This window comes from Culex quinquefasciatus, chromosome 2 (genome assembly GCF_015732765.1).
Source record: "Culex quinquefasciatus strain JHB chromosome 2, VPISU_Cqui_1.0_pri_paternal, whole genome shotgun sequence".
In the NCBI taxonomy this organism is placed as follows: domain Eukaryota; kingdom Metazoa; phylum Arthropoda; class Insecta; order Diptera; family Culicidae; genus Culex; species Culex quinquefasciatus.
In genome coordinates this window covers 68,295,309-68,315,336 of record NC_051862.1, presented here as the reverse complement: position 1 = coordinate 68,315,336, position 20,028 = coordinate 68,295,309, and the positions used below count along the sequence as shown (strand labels likewise).

General features: G+C 37.7%; 1 protein-coding gene across 1 annotated transcript in view; it reads right to left on the bottom strand.

The window, feature by feature from the left end:
- Positions 1-20,028, bottom strand: part of LOC6052140 (fatty acyl-CoA reductase wat) — a 68,631-nt gene that overhangs the window by 5,478 nt on the left and 43,125 nt on the right. The window contains exons 7-8 of the mRNA XM_001868420.2: positions 5,954-6,152; positions 5,633-5,884 (exon numbers count right to left, since the gene is read on the bottom strand). Coding sequence (XP_001868455.2) covers positions 5,633-5,884; positions 5,954-6,152 — 451 coding nt within the window. The remainder of the gene's footprint in view (positions 1-5,632; positions 5,885-5,953; positions 6,153-20,028) is intronic.

Below are 20,028 nucleotides of genomic sequence, written 5' to 3'. Positions count from 1 at the left end.
CAGGCGGCGACGGGCATGGAGGTGGAAAACTCCGAAGGAGGAGGAGAGGACGGGGCGAATTTCGTCCCGTGATCAAGGTTCGGCGCAGGAAGGCTAACGAGGAGATCAACGTCGGCGATGGCCAGGAAGTGGAGAAACTGCTCAGCAACAACAAGTTCAGCCCGCTAGCGGAGAAGAGCAACAACAACAACAAAGCGAACCCAGCAGCAGAAAAAACCCCCGTGGTTCCAGCACCCGGCAATTCGGCCGGGGAGAAAGCAGCCGCCGCTGGTGGTGAAAGAAATGAGCTTCACCCGCCTTGCGAAGGTGATGTCGACATGTGATGTCCAGCCGGAACACAAACTGACGCGGTACGGCACCAAAATTACGTGCTTCTCGAGCGACGACTTCGACACGGTGCAAGCCCACCTTAAGAAGAACAAGGTGCAGTTCTACACGCACGGAAAGCGCAGTGCGAGACCGCACCGGGTAGTAATGCGAGGTCTCCCGAACGCGGAACCAGATTACATCAAGGAGCTGCTCAAGACGGAACATCAGCTGGACGTCTTGGCAGTACACGCCATCAGGCGGAAGCAGCAGCTTCCCGCCATCGATGAGACGCCTTTCATCGTGCTCTTCCCCAAGGCACACCAGTTTGAAGGAGTTGAGTAGCAAGGTAAAGAAAGTGGGACCAGTCGTCGTCCGGTGGGTGGCCTACCGGAACAAAGAACCGCACGTGACCCAGTGCAAGAACTGCTTGCAGTTCGGTCACGGAACCAGTAACTGCCATCTCAAGCCAAGGTGCAGCAGCTGTGGGGTGCCCACAGCACGGAAAAGTGCAAAGCAGAAGAAACGCAAGCCAAGAAGTGTGTCAACTGCTCTGGATCCCACGAGGGTCTGGACCGCAGCTGTCCCAAACGTGCGCAGTTCATCCAGTCGAGGCAGCAGGCGTCCAAGCCGAAGCCGCCAGCATGGAAGAAGGAGAATCAGACTCCGGCAGGAGCCGCGTTCACCGCGGCGGATTTTCCTCCGCTACCTGGAGCGGTGCCGTCCGTCGGGACGGAAGAAAAACATCCTCGTCCCGCAGGAAGAAGTCGAGAAGATACTGGCGCCGGCGCCGGTGCAACCCCGAAGGAGCAACAAGGCGAACGGAAGCTGTACAGCGAGTCGGAGCTGTGGGCCATTTACCGAGAATACCGAGTACGCTTGAGGCAGTGCAAGACACCCGAGGAACAGATCGATGTGATCGCACACTTGTTGACGCATGGCGCGGGAAAATGATCATCTACTACAGTTACGTTTTTTTTTTTCTCTTTTATTATTTTTGTACCATTGACCCTTGGTCCTAACCTGGTCGTAGCACCTAAAAGGACCTAATAAAAATAAGTTATGAACAAAAAAAAAAAAAAAAAAAAAAAAAAACCCCTCGGTCATTTCGGTTTGTTTTGGTTTTTTGACGTTTCTCTGCTTTTTAACTGGGCTACGGCCCAATTATCGAGCGCCCAGTTTAATAGCAACCGAGTAAAACAACGCACAGTTACCGAACAACTACTGTACTGAATCAAAATTATAATTGAAAAAAAAAACAAAATTATAAAACTTTGAAAAACATCCAAAAAAATTAAACAACAAAGCAAATAAGCGAAATTATCAATTTGTATCTATTGGTACATTTCAAAGCATTTTTCTAAGGAAGATCAATAGAGCACTTCAAATAATTTAAACATTATATATACGGCGTCATCCATAAAGTATGTCACGCAAAAATCGGCCAAAATTAACCCCCCCTCCCCCCTATGTCACACTTTGTCACACAAGGTTGAACCCCCCCTCAAAAAGTACGTAACATTCTGGCAGACCCCCCCCCTTGTTTTCGATGGGATTTTTTATATTTTTTTATATCTTTAAACTCTCATAATTTTGGTATTTTTGGCAATTTTAAAATGAAAAAAAAGTTAAATTATTCTAACTATTCATTTTTTTGGAATTAACATTGCTATATAAAAATGTATCTTTTCAAAAATTAGAAGACCTGGTATATTCAAGCATTAAAAAATCTTGAAAACTGTTTTTCACAGCTTTGTATTTAATAAGTTTAAACCATTTATAGCAGTTTTCTTATGAACATCCTGCATTTATTTTTATCAAGCAAGCATTTGTAAAATATTGAAGTCCCAGCTTAAAAATAAATGAGACTATCCAGGTTTTTAAGCGAAAATGGCGTTCGAATGGTGAACGCCCGAAATGTCAAAATCACGCAGTGGTACCAACATTACGAAAAAAGTGTGCCATGGCATGACAGCCGCATTTTTTTCTAATGTTGGTGCTACTGCGCGATTTTGACATTTCGGACGTTCAACATTCAAACGCCATCTTCGCTTAAAAACCTGGATATAATAAATTATGATGTCATACCGTCATCAGGGGTGACATTGGGTCTGGGGGGTGCTGAAATTTGTATGACCCAATCTCACCCTTCAGACCCAATGTCACCCCTGATGACGGTACTTCTAAATAATAGTAAGCAAATAATTTATATAAGGCAATCATAAAAAAAACCTAGCGTGACGTCACAATCTCGCAAACCCCCCGTCCCCCCTTCGTCACATCTTGTCACACCTTCGGTAACCCCCCCTCCCCCCCTAAGAGCGTACGTACTTTGTGGATGACGCCTACCACAAATTTCATGACAATTTTTTTTATTAATAGGAAAACTTTCAATGCTTCCACAAAAAAGCTTGCTTGTTTGCTAGAAAAATTTAAGAAAAACTGAAACCTTACTTAATATTGTATATTTTGAAGTTTGGAAAATAAAACATTTTTTCCGAAAATTGTTGTTTTTTATATTTATTTAAAAAAAAATATTTGGGGCAGTCCTTTACGTTTTCGGCAAAAAATGTAATTTATTTTTTTCTGTCTCTAAATTTAAAATTTCAAAAAAGCTTATTTAATTCGTTCCTTTTGTCCAAAAAATTCAATTGGCGTTTGTCCATATAAAGGAACTATTACACTACGACAAACAAACAAACAAACTCGCACTTTCTGACAGTTTGCCTGCTTTGTTTGTTTGCCTGGATTTGTTTGTACAAACGTCAGCTGGATACATTTTGCCTTGTTTGCGAGTTTGGCAAACTGTCAAACACGAAAAAGTGCGAGTTTGTTTATTTGCGGTAGTGTAATCGCTCTCTAAGTCTCCATACAATTTTGACAGTTGTCCATATAAAAATGCAAGATGAAAAAAATTTCAATAATTTGTAACTTGAGAAGTATTTTTTTATGATTTGGTCTTAAGTCTTAAGCAAACTTGTTGGCTATGATAAAAATATCAGAAAAAAATAAAATCTTAGAACCAAATCATTTAAATTTAATTTTTCTCTTACAAATCGATTTGATAAACTTGATTTTTATTTGTTAAAGTTTTTTTTCATAAATTATTTTTATTATGTCTTTTTCGGTACTGGGACCTGGTTAGGACCGAGTCGGCTTTTGTAATTACATTTTTCTTAAAGCTAAGAGTAATTACAGAGGATCTTGTGTGTATTTGTTAAAGTTTTAGTGGTCAAAAAACGCAATTTTTTTAGTGTATTTGACAGACGTTTTTTGGCCAGGCAATGATTTTTTGAAAAATAGTGATTTTTAGAATGTATACTGGAATTTTTACCAATTTTTTTCTCCTCTAAAACACATGAAAAAACGAAAAAAAGAAGGGGGTTATGTTTGTCAATATCGACTTTTTGGGAGAAAAAAAAGCGATTTTGAGAAATGGTTTTATTTAGAGTGCAACCAACTGCTATTTTGAAGTTTCTGATCCAACAACTTTGCTGAAGACAAATCATAAAAAATGTTCAAAACATATTTAGCCATCAATTTTTAAACGACGATATTCAATAAACTACTGATTTTTATGTTTGATGTCGAAAATCAGTATCGTGTCATTGTCATCATCTTATTTCTTTGGTCTTTAAGTGACGAATGACCTCTCTAGGTTATAGTCATGTTAATAAAATAAAAAAACAACATCTCTTTGATCAGGATATATAAAAAATTTGCCATTTTTTACATTCTGAGAATTTTAATTTCTAAGAGATGAAAAAAATTCATGACTAAAACTATTTTTAACATTGAAAATTGATTCAATAAATTCTAAAATAAAGTCGATTGAAATTTGAGGACTAAATGTGTAATTCACAGAAAAAAAACTTCTTCATTTTCTTATTCTTCTAGCCTCCCTCATTTAACTTTCAATCCCTTTGGGAGAGGTTTCAGCCCTTTTGGCTACGGCCCTGTTTGGCCAAAAACAATTCGTCCCTCATACATTATAGGTCCTCTAGTCTACTTAAGGGGTTACATACATGTAGAAAATCACAAAATTTTATTTTTCCATAAAATTCACTGAATTCACTAAAAAGACGATTTTCAATCACTCCTGAAAGTTTCATGAAGATATTTTATGACTGAACTGAGTAAGAGACGATTTAAGTTCACAATTTTGCCATGCGCAAAGCGAACTGTCAAAATTTGTGAACGTTTTTCTCCAAACACCGAGTTGATTTACGGGTGCCACGATATCTCGAGATGGGATGGACCAAACTAGCTGAAATTTGGGGTGAAGACTCCCAAGACATATCCCGTGTGCAAGACGAAGCCCGATTTTGATATTTAGCTTTTTTTTAAAATACAAAAATCGAAAACTGACGATTTTTATCTTTTTAAAAAATTAAGTTTTTGAAAATCGGCCTTCTCCATGCACACAGGACTGGTTTAACGAGTCTTCACTCAAATTTTGAGCCAATTTGGTCAAAGTAGTGTTGAGATATCGTGGCACCCGTTTTTTGAAACTGCTAACTTCAATAAAAAAAAAAAAAAAATCAAACCATCCACATTAACGACCCCCGGGTCTTTTGTGGTCTCTATTGCAAGTTTCTGCTCGAACCTAGGAGTCCGAAGGCTTGAATGGAGAGAGCACCCAAACCTCTTTCTACTCCAAGGAACCTTCCACCCCAGTGTTTGAACTGACGACCTTTGGATTGCGAGTCCAACCGCCGCCAGCGATTCCACCGGAGTAGGCTTGGTTTGGTGTGTTGTTTGTACTTATGGCATGGAGACGACTCAAACACCTGGAATGACTTAACGGCCTAACAACAACCAAGGCCGGGATCTACATTTTACTTCCTCATCCGATGGAAGGTTGGAGCAGATGGGAATCGAACCCAGAATCATCAACTGCTAACTTAAAATAGCTATATCTCGGCAATGATACGTCCAAATGTCTTCATATTTATTTTGTTAATGGATGAAAATGTATATGTTAATGCCCTGCCAAAAGATTTTTTTAAAAGTTTAAATGTGTGCACATACAAACCTCAGACATTTTTGACGATTAACATGTATGTAGCCCCTTAAACATCACAAAACAAATAAATAAATTGAAGAAGTTAAAGTTCGTCAATTTCAATATGATTGTTTTGTGATAAAAAAGGTTCCGATGGTTATGTTACAGACATGACCAGTAAAAAAAAATCAAAAATATCCGTTCAAGAAAAAAATATATGAAAAATTAGAATTGCAGTCGATTTGGTCGAATATTTGGAGTAATATTTAGATAACGAAGATCAGTAAAATTAAAAAAATGCCCTAAAAGCCACTGACTCACCTTGGTTTACGTCCGATGAACAGCGCGATTACGTCGAAGAATATCGCCGGCAGGTAGTGCAGGAACAGTATCGCCAGGAAGTGCATTATCCGGTTCGGGTTGCTTCGGTAGCACAGGTACCATACGGACTTGACCGTGGGGTACATGGAGCCAAACTTGATCGTGGTGTAGGTGAAGTCGCCCCAGGTGATGCAGTTGCTACGCTCGGTGCAGAAGTTGTACACGGGAATCTCCGGGTCGGGCATGATTTCGCTGGAAATTTTTTGGGGAAAAGAGGGTTTTGAGGTTTTCGATCTAAGAATCGGGAGAAAAAAATCTTACGTTTGGAACCGCTCGGCAATGTCCCAGGCCGCCGAGATCATACCGTTGACGCACAGATCCACCGGCACCATGTTGGCCACCTTGGTCGGGTCGGCGCGCAGTGTTCGCAGCACCCCGGTTCCCGCCCCGGCGATCACACCCGTGGGTCCGTAGAAGTTGTCGATCCATCCGGGCACCGGCTCCTGGTATGTGGCTATCACTGGAAACAAAAATAAAAAAAGAGGAGAAAATTTAACGACTTTTGTCAATCACCGAATGATGACCTAATTGAGTCGTGGTCTCCTCGACAACTTTCAATGGAAATTCGCTTTCAAGCCGCGTACTTGCGACGCCGCCGTGGCCACTGGCCATAATCAGCTGTCCGATCGGCTATCAAAGCGTGAGGAGGCTAATTTGGGGCTGCGGGGCGGCACGTTCCACCTCTGGGGGAGGACGACACTCACGCGTGCCTTTGTTTATTCGTTGTTGCTATGTTTTCTTCAAATTTATGTGGGTGGTGTCTGATGGGTACAGTAGTAGCAACTTAGTGTCGGATTTGTTGAGGGGAGCAAGGATAGTTTTAGTACCTCGCTGATCAAAACTATAAATTAACAGCCGTGAAAAGGCGAAATTTGAATGAATCTCTATCAGTGTTGCCATTCTGACTGGCATTTTTGTTGTAATCATTGTTATATTCAGCGCAGGCTGTTATGTTACAGACATGGCCAGTATTACAAAGTACGTTGTTTGCAAATAAAAATACATTAAAAGGTCGTTTGATAACAATTCTGATTTTTATAATGGGTGAAAATGCGTATTGGTCATTTATGTAAACAGGAGCAGTTCAGCTCTAAACAAAAAAAAATAAAAATATTTTCAAAAATCTAAACAAAACTGGCAACACTCCCAATAAAAAAAGAAATCATTCACTATTCAACACACGTGCGAATCATCACGGTGCAATTTAAGTTCGCTTTCGGAAAGGTTCTTTTTCACTGCCGGTCGTGCTCGGCGGGGACAATTTGGGGCCCGCTCCGTCAATGGAACTCACGTCCGCTGTCGAAATCGTGGTAGTGGTCAAATTTGCAAAAAAAAAGAAAAAAAAAGTATCAAGACGTAGGGGGGACTGGTTCAGATTGAGTATTGGTTGGTGAAACGGAGATCTCCAAAACAAAGGGGCATGAGTCCAAATTTCGATCATCGGGTGATCGCGGCCAAGTTAGTCATGGTCACTAGCCGTGGTCGTATTAGTGGGCTTAAACTTGACCTTTCTCCGCCGCGCAGCCGGCGGACGCAGTGGACCTGTGCGCGATTTGCGACTCTGCAAAACTATGGAAATTACGGCACGATCGACCTTCAAAAATTTCAAGCTTTTACGCGAAAAGTGGGCAAGGGGTGATTCAGGTGGTGATTTGCGGGGAAAGTTGATTCGCGATTAGTTTGCGGTACCGTTTGTGGGTTTCAATTTTATGGGCGTTTGTCAATGAAGGAGTGCATCATCGATCATTGATGAAGTAGCCGTGAATTTGGGGGATTTGGCCGGTTCAAGTTCGCGTCAATTGTAGTGGGTTGATAATTTAGAATCTAGATTATGGTCGTAGTTACGTAGCGTCGAATTCGAATAGATCGAAAGTTATCTTTTTCAAATTGATCATATCGAAGAATGACAAAAAAACAGTAGAATCCAGACTTGATTATCGGATCGATTCATTGGAATTTTGTTATTTTCTCACTTTTAACATCAAATTCGAGTTCTGCGACCAAATTTTAGTAAAATTGGAAGGATCGCTTGTCTATTACTTAATCAAATGCGTTTTCTCTCTCATCATCGTCATTTTGGGCGCCATCTTGGATTTTAAATGTTGATTTTCGAATTTTGAAGAATCGATTCGGAATTAGGTGATTCGATTTTGGAACGATTTTTATCCTAGGACTCCGGACAGTCGAGCCTGGACTGTACAATAATGAATAGATTTGATTTAAAGAAAAGAAAATCACAAAAATACTACGTAAAGATATAGATCACTTATGGAATATGAACTTTTTCAAAAATACTTCCTGGATGTAATTTTCATAATTTTCAAGAAACTGAGCAAAAGTTTTACTTGATTTTAGAGCTTCACTCAAGTTCAGGCACTCAATTTCACTCAAGTTGATCGGGGAAATACCGGGAAGTAAAAATAAGTAAATATAATTTCCTCTCTGTACTGGAATATTGGAAAACGTGATAGTTTATTTACAATTTTTTTTGTTCAAGTTTAGTGTTTGCACCTCAAGTATTCTTCCCAAACCACGTGATTCACTAGTCGTGGATATTCAAAGAGTACTACAGACTACACGTGACTTTACCCCACAAGCTCGATGAATCTCACAACGATCACCAGTGCGACTAAAGTTCCATTAACCGAGCAAAACCGATTTTAATGTAAACATCCTGGCTTGACTAAACAAATCTCAGTCGCGTGTCAACAAACACGCATTAGTCAGTGCTTTTGTAGCATCTCTTCACCCGTGTGTGCCAATATCCTATAGGAAGCCTTCAGTCATCTCGTTAACCAGCAACGCTAAATTTCTAGTAGTACTACAACAATTGAACTCCTCCGCAGACCTTGGCCGCTAAAATGAAAGACTTCGTTCAAAGAGAGTCACCAAGAATCCGCAAAAACAGGAAGAAAACAGTTTAAAATAGATCAATTTATAACCCACCAACGCAACGTGACAGTGAACTTGAGGAGAAAATGAAACCGGCGTGCACAGAAGCACTTTCTCTTGTTTTAATCTTTTTATAGTCGCTAATATGCTTACGATGGTTTGCTTTTGAATGTGTTAAGAGCGATTTAGTTGGTGCGGGTCATGTTATTGAACGTGCACCCAGCACCAAGGTTATTAACGATAAAATTATCGAGGCTCGATAACGATAACGATAATCTTAACGATTATCTTATCGCCGAAAATGGACGATAACTCATTTTTGAAATCAAAGTAAAATAAGTAAAATCAAAGTTTCAAAGTAAAATGTGTATTCAAAATTGTTCACAAAATACTATATTTTTTCGAAAATACTCAAATTTTCATGATTTGCAATCTGGGTATCAAACGAAGCAAAATTTTGTTTGCTTTTTCACATTAATAGAGTTTTTTGGACAGTACTAATTTTTTTTTCACAAAATACCTTATTTTTCTAAAATACTCAAATTTTCATAATTTGCAATATCAAACGAAGCGAAATTTTGTATGCTTTTTCACTTTATTTGATATTTTTTTGTTAAAAAGTATTTTTTTTTATAAATTACCGCATTTTTTCGAAAATACTAAAATTTTCAAAGTATGCAATATGGGTATCAAACGCAGCGAAATCTTGTTTGGTTTTTCACATTGATAGAGCTTTTTTGTTGAAAAATACTAAAATTTTCAAAAAAAAACCCGTATTTTTTCGAAAGTACTCAAATTTTCCTAATTTGCAATATGGGTATCAAACGAAGTGAAATGTAGTGTGTTATTTCACTTTATTAGAGATTTTTTTCGTTAAAAATAAAATTTTCACAAAATACCGTATTTTTTCGTAAATACTCAAATTGTCAAAATATGCTATTTGAATATCAAACGAAGTGAAATTATATTTGCTTTTTCACATTGATAAAGTTTTTTTTTTAAATACTAGAATTTTCACAAAATACCGTATTTTTCGAAATACTCATATTTTTTTAATTGCAATAAGGGTATCAAGCGACGCAAAATTTTGTATGAAGCATACGCAATTTCAATGTATGAAGCATGCAAAATTTCGCTTTACATGATATCAATATTGCATATTTTAAAAATCTGAGCATTTAAAAAAAATACGTAAATTTGTGAAAATTTTAATATATTCAACTAAAACTAATAAATTTAAAAGGCATACGAAATTTCAATTCGTTTGATACCCATATTGAAAATTATGATAATTCAAGAAAAAACTCTGATGAAGTGAAAAAAGCATACAAAATTTCGCACCAATATTGCATATTTAAAAAATTGAGAATTTTCGAAATAAAAGGTAATTTGTGAAAATTTTAGTATTAAAAAAAACTATACTAAATTAAAAAAATGCATACAAAATTTCAATTCGTTTGATACTCATATTGCAAATCATGAAATTTTGAGTATTTTCAAAAAAATACGGTATTTTGTGGAAATTTTAGTATTTTACAAAAATACTTTTATAAAGTGAAAAATCATAAAAAAAATTCGCATCGTTAGATACCCATATTCCAATATAGGAAAATTTTAGTATCTTCGAAAAAATACGGTATTTTGTGAACGATTTTGAGAACATATTTATACTTTGAAACTTACAACATTTTCAAAAATATATTCATAGTGAAATCATTGAAAATTTAACATGATTGTTTTTTTTATAGATTCTAAAAATGAGTTATCGTATATTATCGCCGATAGAATTATCGAAAAAACGACAACGATAGATGATCGTTATCATCCCGACGATAACGATAACCATTATCGTTATCGTCAGACGATAATATTATCGACGATAATGTTATCGATTAACAACCAGCACAAAATGTTCTGACATCAAATCGCCGTAATGCTATCTTGTCGAACGTCGATTTTGGGCCAAATTGAGTTAAGGACGCCATTTTGTGCAGCTCTTAATGCCTCACCGTTTGACCTTCACAGATTCCCAAAATAAGATTTCAATTCTGAGATATTCTATGTGAACGCGCCGAAATCAGGACTGAGCAGATTTTGTGAGCCAGTGCAGATTATGCTCTAGTACAGCAACACAAAAACAGACAGCATAACAAATACAAACAGAAACAGAACATCCAGTGAGTGCCAGGAGTTCTGAGATTCAAATTAAGTAGCTTTGGCCAGCAGGAACCGACTAGCGGTTGCCATTGCTGTGCGAACCGTACTACTGACCAGTTCAGATATTTTCAGACACAGTTTTTACTAAGATAAGTGTTTACAGTCCACTTTTAGTCCGTCCAATTACTGACCGCGAATAAAACCTGACGATTAGAGAATAAATGTTTTCTGTTTAACCCGCGAGTTCTGATTTCTTAAGAAAGATACGATTTTGCACGGCACCGGGAATCTGACGCTAGTATGTGCGCAAACACTATGAAGCCGAAAAAACTCCTTGCATTGTTGTCACTTTTCATATAAAAAAAGTTGCAATCTTTTCGTGCAATCTTGACACACCCTGAAGTTTGCTGCAAGTGCGATAATTGGCCAAAGAGATTTCTGGTCAGAACGCGTTTGACACACGTACTTGCCCAACTACCGTAAACATGTGTAACTATGACTCGGGACTCCGGCGACCAAATTTAACATTCCAACGCCCAAGGCTCCAAAAAAGTTGGAACGGTAACTTCAACTCAATGGTTCTCGGGCATAACTCAACCAATCAAGATGATTCTTCTTTCCAGTGATTTGTTAGGATGTCTAGATGATTTTAGAACTTTACAGAACTTAATTTGATCTTATCTGTAATTTTTGCGATCAAAAACTTCGTTCCAACTTTTTTTTTTGCGTGTAAAAAAAAATCGCCAAAAATTCCGCGGAGGCAGTTGTTTTAAAAAAGGTGGAACGATGTTTTCGGTTGCAGCAATTACAGATTTGTTCAAATTAAGTTCTGCAAAATTTTAGGATCATCTAGACATTCTTACAAATCACTGGAATCAAGAATCGTCCCGATTGGTGGAGTAATGCCCGAGAACCAGCGAGTTGAAGTTACCGTTCCACCTTTTTGGGAGGCTTGGGCGTCTGTGTAAGTTGGACATGCGTTGGGCGTTCCAGTGTTAACAAAATTCAGGGACAATGCACAGAACTGTCCGCTAAACAAAACGTGTTTGTTATTGTTTACATTGCGTGCTCTAGTTTTTGTTTATTCAAGGTCAAACATTAAAATTTCGAAAGATTGGCTGCGCTAGGGTTTGATTAGATTAGATTAGATAAGATTCAAACATTAAAACGCGGTTTTTTCTCGAAACGTCAAACAGCGACGTGCGAAAAGGTAGATCAGGATCGATTTAAGCTTTTTTGTTTGTTTTAAATTTGCTGAAAATAGAAGATTCGACTTCCTTTATTTGGGTGTGTCAGTTATAATCTGTAGAAACAGTTGATATTTGATTCCAAGATCTACTTCTTATGAATTGAACTTCTCTTCAACATTTCAACTGGTCAGTCAGTACCATGATCTTCGATGAGGACGTTATGTAAGTAGCTGCAAGGCAGGTTGATGAACATCATCAGCAAATTAATGGAACGAGACTAGTGACTCCTGAAGAGGACGACGGTTGGTCAACCGGTCAGCCAGAGTAATGATGTAAGTGCGAAGTAGGTTTTGTAATGTAGACATGGATGGGATTGGCGCGTGAGTGATTCGCACAAGATCATAAAAGCGGTAGGAAGGTCAAGTTCAGCCATCAGAGTAAATTGATTGTGAAAACAGGATAGAATGAACCATTGAGGGAGTTCGTAGACTTTGGTTGATGTTGTTTGCAGGTCTGTTTTTCGATTTGGAGTCATCAACTTCTTCAAGGATTTTAATGTTACAAAATAGGAATTTGTTCTCATAGCGACTTCCCTTTCACTTTCAGCTTTGATTGTTCAAAATTTCGTGGGCGTTTCTTCCTCATTGCCCTGAAGTTCATCGCATCACAGCTATGAATCTCAAGACTTCTTAAGGTGCACATTATACCCGATGGGAGCAATTGAAGTCTCCGATTTTAACAACCTGTTCCGATTCGGATTTTCCCTGATTCATTTTCAAGTGCATCGCAAGTGCGTCTTTCACTTTTGCGTCCGGCAACAAGCAACGACCTCACCGGGGATAGGTTTGGCGAACAGTCCGTCCAACTGGTTCTTGGGCCTGCCTGACCATGGATCGCGCGCTTTGACCATTACCACGAACGTAATAACCCACGAAACTTCGTGCTGGTAATCAGCCCGGTGGTCAAACATGCGAGGAGGTACCGCCGCCCGCGTGTAAGATCTTTGCAATCTTTTGCGTCTTTCGGTCACCGCGCCGGTGGGGACACGTGACGGTTTCTTAATATAGCCGTGAAATACAGCACGCTCGCACTTCGTTCAGCGAACTGCCGCCACCGGGGTGATGATGAGTTACACACTCGACGCCCCGGCTTGGGTTGATTTTGAACGCTAAATTTGTTTGTTTTGTGCGGGTTTTGCGCGGATGAGTAAATAGGTACCCCCTCGCGCAGACGTCAATATTGGTGGCGGTTGATATTTGTGATTTGAGTTGGAGGTGACTCTTTGGGCTGGGGGATTTTTGTTTTGTTTTGATGGATGCTGTTTTCATCAATTATCACTTTTTCATTCTAAATGATTTTCCACGTTGGTGCTTCTTAACGAAAACTATGTGCTTTTCAATTTATAAATTAAGACCACTTATTGAATCAATTTCATTTGTAGTATTAAATCTCTTTTAATCTAACTACTCTAATTATTTTTTATTTAAATGATCAACTTTTTTTTAGAAACGTTTTATTTTTCTAAGATTTTAAATCAAACCAACAGTTTTCGAGATATTGCCAGATGAAAAATTAAGGGTTTACAAAATTTTAACATTAACAGGCTGTGCGATCACCAAAGTCTAAAAAGTAAAATGCAAGAAATTTGATCAGCTTTAAAAAAAAATTAGCAGTTGTGCTTCTCCTTCATAAAGTATTTTTAAATTGCAAAAAATTAAGCATTTATCGCAAAAATACCTAAAATGCCTTCAAAATTTAAACGATGCATTTAAAAAATGTTGTTAAATCATTTTGAATTGCAACGTTTATTTTGCATTGAAAAAAAAACGAAGTTGACTTTATAGCTGTCGGCCACCTTTGCTAGTACCAACCACTAGTGTCTTCCTTTTTATCTACAAGGACTTCACCGCCCTGGGCTCCTAAGTGTATGAAAGTATGGCACGGAGCGACGGCGCCGAATACCCATATTTACACAAAGCATTTTAGAGCGCCCGCCGCGGGATTCGAACTGGTTTTCAACCTGGTTTTATATTTCGTTTGACAATATTTTAATAAATACCTATCCGACGGCACAGGTCTGATACAGATGATCCATGTCATCCGACTTCAAATAAGTACATAAATATCCTTAAGTGGTAATAACTTAAAACGGGGTTGTCAGCTTTTTTATTTTAGACTATTTTGTTTTGGAGCATTCGTGACTAGGGTTTTTGGAGGGTGTTTCATGACTAGGGTGTAATCTAACTGTCCAGGAATATTTTTTTCTCGTCTAGAAAATTGATTAATCTCGCAATCTACGCCTTCTACGACCAATGTTTTTAATGGCATCAGAGCAAACCTTCAAAAATCAGTTTTTTTAACGTTGCTATTAAGGGTTAACTTTAAGGGGAAAGTAAGCTCTAAAAAACGAATTTTTTCGTTTTCCAAAAAAAATATTTGGATTTAACCCTTTCAGGCCTGATGGGTTATACACTCAACCCCCGGTGCTTTGTCACTTTTTCGTTTGACATTTTTTTAGTTTGTACCCCGTTGGTTGGTCAAAAGTCAAACTAAAAAGTAACGAACTGTCACTTTTTACACGGCGCTCACGCATACTATAAAAACAAACGTTTGGTAGTGTGTGTGAACTCCGTGTAAAAGGGGTGTCAAACTAAAAAGTGACCCCGTTCGTTTGAAAACAGTTGGTGTCAAACCATCGGGGTTTGAGTGTATATGACCCAAAAATCAAAATTTCTTAAACCGGCCTATAATTTTCGTATGGTCATAAGTAGGCTTAGTGATTTTTCATGCTCGAAATCTTCAAATTTCACGGGGCCCTAATACCAATACACCAAATTTCACGGAAATTTCGCGGAAAGTAAAAAATGTTAAAATAACCGTGAAAATCTTATCTAAAAATAACAGAAACTGCTTTTTTGCTTCATCATATATTATTTTTCAATAAGCTAATAAAAATTCTTCACAAAATTTGAACGTGACCCATTTTTTTTCTTAATTTCCAAAAAAAGTTTACACGTGGTTTATGGATAGGCTCTATTTTTATTTTGAAATGTAGGGCAAACGTATTCTCACTTTTCAAAAATAAAAATAAAAATCAAGATGCAAAAATAATATAATCTGAAACGAAATTTTAAAATTTTTATTCAAACTCAGAACAGAAACCAGAAAAAGTGGTATTTTTTAACTTCCTCGGGAACCATCCACTCAAATAATCAAATACGGTCCAGACTCGATTATCCGAAACCTCGATTATCCATAGTTTCGATTATCCGAAGGTTTGTATGGGACTTCGGATAGTCGAATCAGGAACAAAAAAAAAATTGTTTTTGTTTTTTTTCATTTTCTTGTTTTTAACATAAAATTTGAGTTCTCAGACCCCATTTTAGTTAAATTTGAGTTGTTGATTGCCTATTAAAAAATAAAATGCATTTTTCAATATTGCATCACCGCCATTTTGGCCGCCATCTTGAATTTAAAAAATCTAAATCATTTTAGCGTAGTTTATGCTTTTCAAAATTTAAAATTGTTGTTGCAGTCAGGGCTGCGGAGTCGGGTCATATTTCAAGCGACTCCGACTCCGACTCCGACTCCGGCTTTCTGAGTTAAACCGACTCCGACTCCGACTCCGGCTCCGGCTTTCCACAAATTGATGACTCCGGCTCCGACTCCGACTCCGGCCTTCCAACTCTAGCCGACTCCGACTCCGACTCCAGCTTTCCACAAATTGTTGACTCCGGCTCCGACTCCGACTCCGACACCTTATCTGTATTTAAAATATTTTAAAAATTTCAATTAATCACATCACTCACATTTCAGTTCACACTTGCGCAAATAATACCGGGGTGACATTTATGTTCGGGGTGTTTAACAAAATTATACATACGAATTATTTATACAAACAGAATGATATGGAACCATACTAAGCTTGGTAGATAAGTGTTCGTTGTTATATGTTACATGTTTTCAGCGTTATTGAAACAAAAATCATAAATATCTTCAGATTTAAACGCATTTTCTGGACAACAATTTTCTAAATAAATTTAAATTTTGTTGTTTGAAAAATTGGAAGTTTTTTTAACTACTTTAAATTTACATTATTTTTTAAAAGTTTATATGTTAGCTACACTAATTTTTAACTGTACTTTTTTAAATGAAATATTAAAAGAAAGTTAACCTTCATGATCGAATTGACATATAAAATCCATTTGAATAATTTTAGGCTGAAATTTTAAAGAAACACAGTAACTATCAAAGATACGCTGGTTTTGAAATAGATAATTTTTAAGGTGAATTTATTTCAGAGGACGTATATGGAAATTGTGTGATCCAGCCCAGTACACACTTTAAACATATAAATCATGAGAAAATTCTAATGTTTGAAAAAAAATTGAAATAATATCACCCCGATTTAAGGTATTTAAAAAAAATTAGACTTGTTCAACGATATTATTTAAGGATCCACTACACGCAAACATTTTTTGCTTCGAGTTTTTTACGGAAATATTCATAACTCTGAATAGCAAAAAGTTAGACTCTCACTTTTTGTATTAAGTCCTGTAGAAAAGTTATGCAAAGTTTACAAGACCTAAACTGATCTGATGTTTCAATAGTTTCTTCAAAAAGCCAAAAAAAAAACTTGCGAAAATTTTGTTAACTTTGCATAACATTTCTACAGGACCTAATACAAAAAGTGGGACTCTAACAGAGTTATGACAATTTCCGTAAAAAAGTTGAAGCAAAAAATGTTCGCGTATAGTGGATCCTTAAGGATCAACAGTTTAAGAGAAATTGTAAACATTGAGGTAAACTATATATCTAATCAATTCAATGATTATTTCAAAATTAGTTGCAACTTATTCTCGATATTTTTTGATTGTTTTAAATGTTTTCAGCACGGCACTTTGATTTATTTTTATTTACATACAAAATGAGCATGTTCCGGTCCAAGTAGTAGATTGATATAATAGTTAATAATTCATTAGTGTAGTTATAATGTAAATTTTACAAATGTTACATTTTTTTCGTTAAGCACTGATAGTAAACCTTTATTTTCCTATTAACAAAAAGGATCTACTTAAAACCTTAGCAATTCTATTGTAATATATTAAAAATTTAGTTGAATTAAAAGTTTGCAAAATTAAGTTTAGATAAGTTTTGTATAGAATTTCCAGAGTTATATAAACTTTTATACTAAGAGGTTAGTAAACTTTATACTCAATCCAAATTATTTTTTTAATCGGTCGAAGATGCCTATTTGGAGTTGGGAGGCTGGATTTATGGTGATTTGTCAGCAAATAACTTTATTTATTTTAATTTTTCGAAAGGTGTACAAACTTTGTTTGTATCTTTTTTGATTTTTGTAATAGTATTTGTTATAGAACTTTTTATAGAAATCATCTTTTCATGAGCTTTTTGTAGCAACATGTTCGGCATGAGTTTCTGAACAAAACGTAGTACTAGGTTTCTATCAAACTTTAAACTGTTTACATGTTTCATCACAAATTGTGCATAGGGCCCAAGAGGTGTAAATACTTTTTTTACATACTGTAAATACAAGCAAAAAGATACAGTAAAGAACCATTTTAATATGTTTTAATTTTTTGACTACACAGCCACAATTATTTACTATTTTATGAGTTATGACACTGTAGTATAAAGTATGCAAACATTGACAAGAGAGGATTAACAGATTATCATTCTGTAATCTTAGTGAAATAACACAATAAGAGCTTTCCAATCACAATAGAAATGCTTCGAAAACATCATGACATCTGACAAATATCTTGATCCAAAAAATAAATTGATTATAAAAATGTCAACGCAGTGCACGCGGTTCAATAAATAAATTTTAAAAAATGGGAATTAACCTGAATTATAACAAATATTGAACAATAAATAAGTTCATAAATTATATAAAATATTTTGATAACTCAGACTCCAGCTCCGATTCCGGGTCAATCAGAAATCTACGACTCCGGCTCCGACTCCGACTCCAGCTCATAAAATTTAGCCGACTCCGACTCCGACTCCGACTCCAGCTATTCGAGTTTTGACGACTCCGACTCCGACTCCGACTCCAGGTCCCCAAAAAGACCCGACTCCACCGACTCCGGCTCCGACTCCGACTCCGACTCCACAGCCCTGGTTGCAGTGATTAAAAATACAATAAAATTCAGTTTAAAAAAAAACTGATAAACTATTATTGATTAACAATCTATTTTCTCAATATTTGTCTCTAATCTATTGCGCATTTTGCACTTTACTAGAGTCTTGCGCAATTATTTTCATCACAGTATTTTTTCATCACAGTGATTTTTCTTCACAGTGATGACGATGATATCCGTTGCTATGGCAGGCTGTTTATTTATTTATTTTTGGAAGTTCAGAAAGCTCGTCCAGCCCAGAGAAAGTGTGTTCCGACTTGTTCCGACTGTGGAATCGCGGTCTTGCAGTGGTGTTGCGCCGGCATCTTGGCTTGCGGTGAATCTTTGGAGTCAAATAACGGCTGATGGCTGTTGTTGCTGCATCGAGCAGGATTCCGCTGCCGGATGTCGAGCGGGTGTTGCTGGGCTTCCGCGCGGCTAGGCGTCTTCTCTCAGTGACGGTATCGGCCAACCCAGCACCTGGCTGATCTGGTTGAACCGAGAGGGGAACCTCCTTAACGATGATGGCGCGTTCCGCGCCAGAGGTGAAGATGGTCCACGCCAGAGATGAAGATGGTCCGCCAGAGGTGGAGATGTATGGTGGACGTTTTGTTGCAGGCAATGGCCCCTACGCACTCACAAGCCTGGACCAACCAAAAACCGTGGGTTGCCGAGGTCCTGCGGATTATTGACTTCCGCCGGGGCACTTCCTTTTCTGGGATGCAGAGCGTGACCAGTGCGAAAACGGGACTGACACTGGGACACTTGACTAACCACACAGACGCCTGAATGGCATAAGATTCCGATCTTTGCAATCGGTGATAAAATTCCACTTCTCCCTTCTAATCTTGTCCGGAAGGAAACTCCATCATTTTCCAATCCAACCCATTTTTGATGCAGTTTCGACGCAGCGCTGTCGAGCCTGTCTTAATTGCAGTGGTACGCAAATCCCTTCGCTGCTAGTGTAGTGTGTAGTATTGTAGGTTGAGGAATTATGTTAAAAGTAAAGGTTCGTTCAAGAACTGTGACCAACGGTTACAAGATTGCCGATATAATTATGGCCTCGAGCTTATTAGAAAAAATAACCCGTAAAAAAACCCAGAAGTGTCAACTACAAGAATCGATCCAAGAACCTTTAACAGACCATCTCAAGACTTAACTGCCACGGCCGCCACAGCTTGGTGACTAGATTGGGGTCAGAAGTCGATGCATTGCACTTGTTTTGTTTTGATGGTGTGATAGAAATTCAGTTTGCCAACTGTGATGAAAATAATCCCGCAGCACTCTACTGAGGTGCAAAGTGCGCAAAGTTGACAGTTCTCAGTCCTGCAAAGCAGTGTGATGAAAAAATCTAGGCCTAGCACGATTGACACAAAACTCTAGAAATTGCTGCAAGGCGCAATAATGGAATGCATTATTTTCATTCTATTCTTATTGCTTGCTCCTCGGTCAATGGTACATTGACTTAAGGAAAGATGACTGCTTCTATTGAATGTTACTTTTATATGAATGTTTGCTTTTAATTGATTTCTAAAAATAAATCTTTCAAAAACATATCACAAAATACTTGTTTAGTAAATTTTTCATCCTTGCAAAATTAAACTTTGAAGTTTTGAAAACCAACCAAAATTTATAGTAGGTAAGGTTTGTTTAATCCAATGAAACCGAAACCATGACCAAAAGCCGCTGCTGATCGCGGAGCACGCAATCTTAGATCGCAATCGCGTTATGGCGATCAACGCAGATCATAATCACGAGTCACGGTCGTAAAAGTTTAACCATCTCGTTTGGAGCACCGGTCGAAGGTTGACAAGTGCCGCAAGCCGCCACAGGATATGCACACACTGTGTCGCAGCCCAGAGATCCAGTTTGGTCAGTTCGGGTCTTTGGAAGAGTTCAACGGGGGTTATTCTCGTATACAATAAGGTTTACCTATTGTTATAGCTGGTTTTTG